Raw genomic sequence first — 9,190 nt, forward strand, 5'->3', positions numbered from 1 at the left:
TGAATGTATTTTTTAAAGATGGATGTATTTTATATTAACTAAAATAATGAAGGATTTAAATTTAATAAAATAATACTACATCAATAAAAATAATAAGATGTTGGACTTCATCGATTTATTTATTTTAGAAAATTGGTAGAATATATTTACTCTATTGAGCACAATATATACTCTCCAAAAAGATTATACTTGTCTATCCTAAGATTTTGTTGGTAAAGATGTAATACTTGCCTATAAAAATTTATATTGTACTTGTGTTTATAACTATAAAAAAGTGAAAATGTCATTAAAAAATTATACATTTTGCAAGTGGTCACCCTCAAGGAACAAAAAATAGTGCATGGTGACAACTTGTAAATTCCATAAAGTTTATGAGTTTTTATGCAATTTCCCCTATAAAAATTAAAAAAACAATTTTATTGGTATAAATAAAACTAACTTGAGACATTTTTACATTGGAAAGTTATCAATATCTAGTTGTTAACTGGGGGACATCCTTGATACATACTACAATACTGAAAAAAGATCATTTCCAATACTGTATGGATATGCTGACACATGGTATTATGGGTGAGCATGAGTTGGATAAAGCTTGTACTTTATCTGGAATAGAGATTAATTGTCCCACTTTTTATGTATCATTGAGTCTCAAGCTAATTGATAGTTGACACATACTTATGGGCCTTAGTGTTGAGGAAAACATAAAAAGATCTATGGTTTGGGCTGATCTTTGGCGGCTCGGTCGCTTCTTCATAATCTTACTTTTCAAAAGTCTAGATCCAGATGGCTTAAGGAAGACATGGGATCTTTCATCACTTTGAGAACCTTTTTACATAATAGAGCAGAAATCGTCCGACTTTGTATGGTGTTCCCTTCCGTCAATTAGATTCTTTGGACAATGATGTTCTTATTGCAACTTTTGATGACGAGGAAATTAAAAATGCTATTTGTGATTATGATGGTGGCAAGAGTCTCGTGTCTGATGAGTTTAATTTTAAATTCATAAAAGCCTTTTGGAATATCTTGAAGGATGATATCATATCTACGGTGCGGGAGTTTCATGTTAATGGTAAAATCTCCAAAGGTGTCAACTCTTCCTTCATTTATCTCATTCTGAAGAGTTTCAATCCTCAGCAGGTGGGCGATTATAGACCTATCTCCCTTATTGGTTGTTTGTACAAAATTCTATCTAAGTTGCTCGCAAACAAATTACGGAAAGTGTTCGGAAAAGTTATCAGTGATAACCAATCTGCTTTTCTTAAAGGTCGACATATTCTCGATGGTGTGGTTATTCTTAATGAAATCATCCATGATGCTAAGAGAACTGGTCAACAATGTGGTATTTTTAAAATTGACTTTGAAAAAGCTTTTGATTCAGTTTCGTGGAGTTTCCTTGATCATATGATATCTCGGCATGGGTTCTGCCAAAAATGGAGGGGTTGGATTATGGAATGTTTGTCTACGGCTACCACGTCTATTCTAGTTAATGGTAGTCCAACGAAGGAGATCCATCTTCAGCGTGGACTACGACAAGGGGATCATTTTTCTCCTTTTTCTTTTTCTTATTGTGGTTGAAGGTCTTTCTAGTCTCATGCGACAAGCTACTTCTCAAGGCCTTTTCAATCCCTACAAGGTGGTCCTGGACAATAATGAAGTTTCTCTGCTTCAATTCACCGATGATGCAATTCTAACTGGCGACTGCTCTAATCTGAACATTTGGACTACGAAAAGTATCATGCAGTTATTTGAGCTCACCTATGGTCTTAAAATTAACTTCTCCAAAACTAAATTGTTAGGTTTAAATATTGTTGAGGATCACACCAAGCGATTGGCTGATTATCTTCATTGCGAGCTCTCTCCTACTGCCTTCTCTTACTTGAGTACTTGGAAGCCTCTTATTGATAGATTGAAAAATAGACTCTCTTATTGGAACAAGAATATTATCTCCTTTGGTGGTCGGCTCATCTTAATTAACGCGGTCCTTTCTGCTCTCCCTGTGTACTTTTTGTCTTTGTATAAATATCCTTTTATTGTTATTAAATCAATCCAAAAAATTCAAAGAGATTTTCTCTAGGGAGGAACTGAAAATCATAAGAAAAATAATTGGGTAAATTGGGATAAAGTGTGAACTCCTAAGTTTAGGGGGTCTAGGGGTTAAAGATATTCACCTTTTTAATCTTGTTGTTCTTTGTAAATGGAATTGGCGTCTTCTTAATGATAGAGATAGTCTTTGGTGTAAAGTGTTGTGTTTTAAGTATGGTCATGACTTTGCTATTACTCCAGGGGTTGGGTCTAGATTGTTCCACCTTAAGAAATCTGCTTGGGCTAGGGATTTTTGTAATCTATCTACTAGGGTTAATTCTAATAATCTTTGTTTTTGGCATGGTATTTCTCGTCGAGTCGGGGATGGGTATAAGACTAGGTTCTAACATGATAATTGGTTTGGTTCTAACAATTTGTTAACTAGGTTTAGAAGACTCTATTCTCTCAGCCTACATCAAAATGCTCATATTAACTAATTAGGTAGTTGGTATGAGGGTACTTGGATTTGGAACTTCAGATGGAGGCATCATCTTTTTATTTGAGAACTTGAACTAATCGATTCTTTTTTGCAGGAACTTCAAAAATGGGTGTGACCGGAAAATGCTACTGATTTGTGGGAGTGGCACCATGACAATTCCAATCAGTACTCGGTAAAATCTGCTTGCGATCTTTTCACTCAGCATCATCAACAATCAGCTCTCAACGTCAACCATCTTCGTCTCCTTTGGAAATCAAAAGCTCCCTTAAAAGTCACTACCTTGCTTGGAGACTTTTTCAGGATAGACTCCCTACGAGGGACGCTCTTCACAAGAGGGAGGTTCATTTATCTCATGGAGGAGGTCCCTTATGCCCTTTCTGCAACGAGTATACAGAAACTTCTGATCATCTTTTCTTTACTTGCAACATCACATATTCGGTTTGGCAACTACTCATACAATTGGTTGAACATCAGCACAACGCTTCCTTCCCAACCCATAAACCACTTAACTACTTACATGAGTATGCTATCAAACAACAGTCGTTCAAATCTTTGGAGTATCATCTAGTTAGCTTCAACATGAGTTATATGGATTTCTAGGAATGACTTTGTTTTCAACTCTGTCAGTCCTTCTCTTCAGAAGATTTTTGAAGCTGCAAGAATTAATTCTTGGAATTGGGTTAATGTTGAAATGGGTAATAATTCTTTTTCTTACTCGATTGGGTTTCTAATCCAATCTCTTGTCTTAATTCCAATGTGTAATCGGTTCTTGTCTTTCTTTGTTTTCCTTCAATTTTTTTAATTTTTTTCCTTTGTAATTATCTTATCTTAATATAATCTTCTTTTGCCGATAATTTTTTTTTTACACATACTTAAAAACAAAAATGAAAAAATAATTTATGTTATTTGGTTTTTGATTGGTTTGGGACAAGAAGACATAGGATCTTGGTTTCCTTATCTGGACCTAAATGTTGGTAGAGTCATTTTTTGAATCTGGACCAGTCCCTAAACTCGAAGTTAACCCGACCCCAAATATCAACTGGGAAAACCTTTGAACCCGAACTCGACCTTGACCAGATTAAATATAACTCATATTTACCTTTTTTAGATACTGTTTTCTCAATATTTACTTATTATAATGGATATGCAATTTGACATATAAAATGATATATGTATATATATTGTTAGTCATGTATATATGATGAAAAATTAGATATCTAATGATACTTTCGATCAAAGAGATGTTATTAATCTATATACAATTAGATAAAGATAAATACAAATATGATAAGTGAGCATGAGATGAGTTGGGACAGATCATGATTGTCCCCTACACGACCTTAAATATTGTCTGGGTCTAATTTTTGAACATAAACTTAGTCCCGACCATGTTTAGGCTCGATCATGGTTAGGCTAAACCGAGAGAGCGGGTAAGGACAGGTCCCGCTCACCCCTACGTGGCATAAAGAATTTTTAATGGTTCAGATTTTAAACTCATTTTCTTCCTCATATTTCAATACTAGAAGGTCCATATTGGAAAGATCCTACCTCAATAATACTTGTGATATTTTGTAAGTATCTTATGTCAGAACTTTATCTCAATTGATTATACACAAACCCCTTCATAACTTCAGGGGACGTAGGGATGTTAGTTTCTAAACTATAGTTTGTCATATATACAAAAAATGGTCATACATGCAAAGACATATTAGTTTTATTATTCATGCATGCATACATGCATGTTAGTATGATAAACATAGTTAGGTACGTAAAACCATTGTCATCAATAATAAAAATACCCTAATATACAATTAACAAATTATCTTAGTCTCTCTCTATTTAAACCCTCAAACTCCCGTTATAATTTAAGTCTCTCTCCCTCTTACCTTTCTCTCTTTCTCTCTCATATACATTCAAAATAATGGACAAAAGACAGTGCAACTCATCACAGGATCCTGAAGTGAGAAAGGGGCCATGGACCATGGAAGAAGACTTGATCTTGATCAACTATATAGCAAATCATGGTGAAGGTGTATGGAACTCCTTGGCTAAATCTGCTGGTAATTAAATATATATTCATATTCCATAAACCCTAGGGCAATATTTAATTATCCATCAACATCATCATCATCCTCATCTTTTTTTAAGGTCTTAAACGCACCGGAAAGAGCTGCCGACTCCGGTGGCTGAACTACCTCCACCCTGATGTTAGAAGAGGAAATATTACACCAGAGGAACAGCTTTTGATCATGGAACTTCATGCAAAGTGGGGAAACAGGTGAAAATACATTATTAATTTTATTAGTATCATTATTAATATTTTATTATTATCATTATTAGTTTTTTATTATTAACATTTAATTTTTTATTATTATTAATTACACTCAATTGGTATACCTTGTAGGTCTAAATTGTTTTAGAAAGGTTAACTAGAAATATTTTGATAACTTAAATTCCTCCTTGTCTTCAAAAGATGAAAGAAGTTATTGGATCTCTTATAAGTTGTAGTATTTGGTATTTGGATTGGAGGCACGCCACTAGAGATAACATTAATTCAATATTGGAAGACTATTTAAGGTGGATAAAACTTTGTTGTTAAGAAAAGTCCAGCCAAGATAAATATTACAATACATGGGAACTTGTGAGCTTATGGCCGAAAAATTCCTTATGAAAAATCAAGTTTTTATGAACAACAAAAAAACGATGCAAAATGATTGCTTATGATTTCAACCAAATTGAAAAGTTGGAGAGTTTTTATTTAAAGGTAGATGTTATATGTTTTCCTTTTTGTTCCATCAATCTCTCTAGCTCGCTTTCCTTGAGTTTAATGAACATTAAGCATAAGTAATTGTGATGTGCACCTCCGAATGTCTCATAACTATCAAAACACAAAGAGTCATGAAGCATCAAAGTTAATTTATTGTCTTCTTTTTCTTTCATTTTAAAATTTTCACTTTGTTCTTTTTTTTAAGAAAATTTGATGGAAAAAATTGAACGCAAAGTTTTCCCTTCTCTATTTTTTTCTAAATTATATTCTTATTTTCTGATTAAAATGGTTGTTTCTAAAAAAAATTCAATTTTAAGCTTCTATTATCTTATTTTATTCATAGGGTTGAGGTAGGAAAAGTGAAAGAATTGTTAGCTATGTAATTAATATAAAGAATAGGATAAGATCAAAGGATATAAACACTACATACATAGTTTGCGGGTGAATAAAAATGAGGAACTCAAGAATCAAGTTATTTTCAAATTTATACAATATTTAATTTTATAATAATCACAATGGTAAAATATACATGAACTTAGAAGGTAGGAAAAAGAAAAGAATTGGGAGCCGTAAGGAAAAAGAAACACAGTAAAAAAAATAAGATATGAACTTCAATAAGTTGTAGGTCTCAATAATATTACTTACTACTTATTATATAAAATAAAAAAGATATTTCCCTTATAATAAGCCTTTCATTTTACAGCTGGATATCTCTATAATGAGAAGCAAATAGTTTGTACAAGATAAGAATCTATTTTAGGTTGAGCTAATAGAAGTAGGACACACATTTCAATAGTTCTTTAGTTCATATGAAGCAAAAAATTTAAGAAGTTTATGAGGGCAGGTGCAATTGTAAAATTTATTTGATGTATAATAATCCTTTCAGGGATTCAAGAGGGAAAAAAGACTATGACATGACAATTTTATCTTTTACATATAATGTGATGACAATTTGGAAAGTCATAAGGTGATCAAATGGTAAATATAGAAGGCTTAGAAAGTGGAGTGATAAGGAGATTAAAGGTTTAAATCTCACATACTACAAAATACTAACATATTAACATTTATCTATAAAAATACAATGACACTTTTATTCGTACAAATAAAAAATCAATAAATTATCTCTCAAGTACTAAAGATATTTCCCCCTTTTAAATGATAGACTTACATAGTGCATAGAAGATAAATTAGCTAGCTCCTCCTTTGTATTTAGTACACGTGGCTTTTTCTTGAGCAAAGAAAAGTGAAGTAAGTTTATGAGAATCAATCTAAGAAAAGGAAAAGAAAAAGAAAAAAAGCCATGGGATGATATATACGTTTTTAAAAAAGAATTCCTTGAACATTTGCAATTGGATATAAAACAAAATAGAAAAAACTGTTTGTTGAAAAGGAACATGTATGTAAAAGCAAATTGGAGATGTTTACATTGAATCATATATAGTTTCTACCTGTGGCATGCATTGAGAAAACTAGATTTGGTGAGCTTGGAGCCCAAGCTTGCAAAGCAAAGGCATCATTTCATTTCCACGTACCAAAGAAGGGACCTTCAGCATCTTATAACAATGGTCTTTTTATATAGGTTAGTGAGTCTAACATGCAAAAATAAGATATGAACTTCAATAAGTTGTAGGTCTCAATAATATTACTTACTACTTATTATATAAAATAAAAAAGATATTTCCCTTATAATAAGCCTTTCATTTTACAGCTGGATATCTCTATAATGAGAAGCAAATAGTTTGTACAAGATAAGAATCTATTTTAGGTTGAGCTAATAGAAGTAGGACACACATTTCAATAGTTCTTTAGTTCATATGAAGCAAAAAATTTAAGAAGTTTATGAGGGCAGGTGCAATTGTAAAATTTATTTGATGTATAATAATCCTTTCAGGGATTCAAGAGGGAAAAAAGACTATGACATGACAATTTTATCTTTTACATATAATGTGATGACAATTTGGAAAGTCATAAGGTGATCAAATGGTAAATATAGAAGGCTTAGAAAGTGGAGTGATAAGGAGATTAAAGGTTTAAATCTCACATACTACAAAATACTAACATATTAACATTTATCTATAAAAATACAATGACACTTTTATTCGTACAAATAAAAAATCAATAAATTATCTCTCAAGTACTAAAGATATTTCCCCCTTTTAAATGATAGACTTACATAGTGCATAGAAGATAAATTAGCTAGCTCCTCCTTTGTATTTAGTACACGTGGCTTTTTCTTGAGCAAAGAAAAGTGAAGTAAGTTTATGAGAATCAATCTAAGAAAAGGAAAAGAAAAAGAAAAAAAGCCATGGGATGATATATACGTTTTTAAAAAAGAATTCCTTGAACATTTGCAATTGGATATAAAACAAAATAGAAAAAACTGTTTGTTGAAAAGGAACATGTATGTAAAAGCAAATTGGAGATGTTTACATTGAATCATATATAGTTTCTACCTGTGGCATGCATTGAGAAAACTAGATTTGGTGAGCTTGGAGCCCAAGCTTGCAAAGCAAAGGCATCATTTCATTTCCACGTACCAAAGAAGGGACCTTCAGCATCTTATAACAATGGTCTTTTTATATAGGTTAGTGAGTCTAACATGCATCACTTTTATTCTCAGCCAAGGAACATGGTTTCAATCAGACACACGATACGTATTTAATTGTGGGTTTGCTACTTTTTGCTTATCAATAAAATGTGACACCCATATCCACCCTTTTTTATTGCGAGTTTTTAATTTTACAACATATAATATTATATTATATTTTTATATAAAATTCTTGGAACAAACATTTTCGTTTATAAGAATAAAGTTGTATATATATATTATTCTTTAGATCTCATTAGATAAGAGTTTCATGCATTAAGTCACTCACCTTTTTTTATATATTTTTATAAAATATATGATAGTATACGATTTACATTAGGGGTCATAGTCTATTGTCAAATATAAAAAAACAATATTGTTTAATTTTTGTGTGCATAGAAAGGTTTATAGTGTGTTTAAGGAGAAAATATAAAAATAATATGATAAGTTATGGGGGTTTTGAACCCACCCACTCGCATATATTACCATTTTACCAACTATGCTAACTCTATGAAAGAATGTTGTTAATCGAGTGTAAACTTTAAGATTTTCTTATTAAAGAAACTACACACATCTTTGTGCTTACCACTCTCTTTCTCTATCTTTCACGAACTAATACACACATGTATTCACATTCTCCCCACACCTTTTCTGTAACCTAGCACACACATATATAAATATCCTGATTAATAGGTCTACAAATTTATTTATGCAATGCATTTTCTTTGTCACGTTAATTAATATGGAGGTACATCTTAGCACTAGTAGATGCATAGGACAACAGCTTTAAGACATACTTTATAGTTATATTTGTTTCACAATAGTTAACTAATTCAATTTACAAGCTTATACATGTTGCAAAATTTTATTAATATAAAATCAAGTAATTAACTTTCAGTTATGTGTAATGTTGTTGTAATTAATGTATAATGTAATTGTATTTTACAAAACATTAATTCATCAATTAATATAGGTGGTCAAAAATTGCAAAGCATCTCCCAGGAAGAACTGATAATGAGATTAAGAATTTCTGGAGGACTAGGATCCAGAAGCATATTAAGCAAGCTGAGAATTTCCAACAACAATGTACTTTTGATCAGACAAATGATCATAATCATAATCATCATCAAGCAAGCACTAGTCAAATGTCTACCAACATGGTTCATCATGAGCCATTGGGAACAACATACTCTCCACCTTCATACCAAGGAGCAACTATGGATCCAATATTTCAAACTCAGTTGACCCCATTAATCCCTGATCAACCTACTTGTTGTCCTACCAATGACAACACCTATTGGAGCATGGAGGATAT

General features: G+C 31.8%; 1 protein-coding gene and 1 long non-coding RNA gene across 2 annotated transcripts; one reads left to right on the forward strand and one right to left on the reverse strand.

Annotated features, from left to right (window-relative positions):
• On the forward strand, positions 4,201 to 9,185 carry LOC109335511 (myb-related protein 305-like; the record flags this gene model as incomplete). The annotated part of the gene is made up of 3 exons (XM_019571643.1): positions 4,201 to 4,581; positions 4,670 to 4,799; positions 8,849 to 9,185. Coding segments are annotated over exons 1-3 (606 nt in total), but the record flags the coding sequence as incomplete, so codon positions are not given.
• On the reverse strand, positions 6,970 to 7,875 carry LOC109335171. The gene is made up of 2 exons (XR_002106182.1): positions 7,742 to 7,875; positions 6,970 to 7,521 (listed from the first exon to the last, which is right to left on the reverse strand). It is a non-coding gene; the product is annotated as an uncharacterized LOC109335171 (long non-coding RNA).

The sequence above is a fragment of the Lupinus angustifolius genome, chromosome LG20 (genome assembly GCF_001865875.1).
Source record: "Lupinus angustifolius cultivar Tanjil chromosome LG20, LupAngTanjil_v1.0, whole genome shotgun sequence".
Classification (NCBI taxonomy): Eukaryota; Viridiplantae; Streptophyta; class Magnoliopsida; order Fabales; family Fabaceae; genus Lupinus; species Lupinus angustifolius.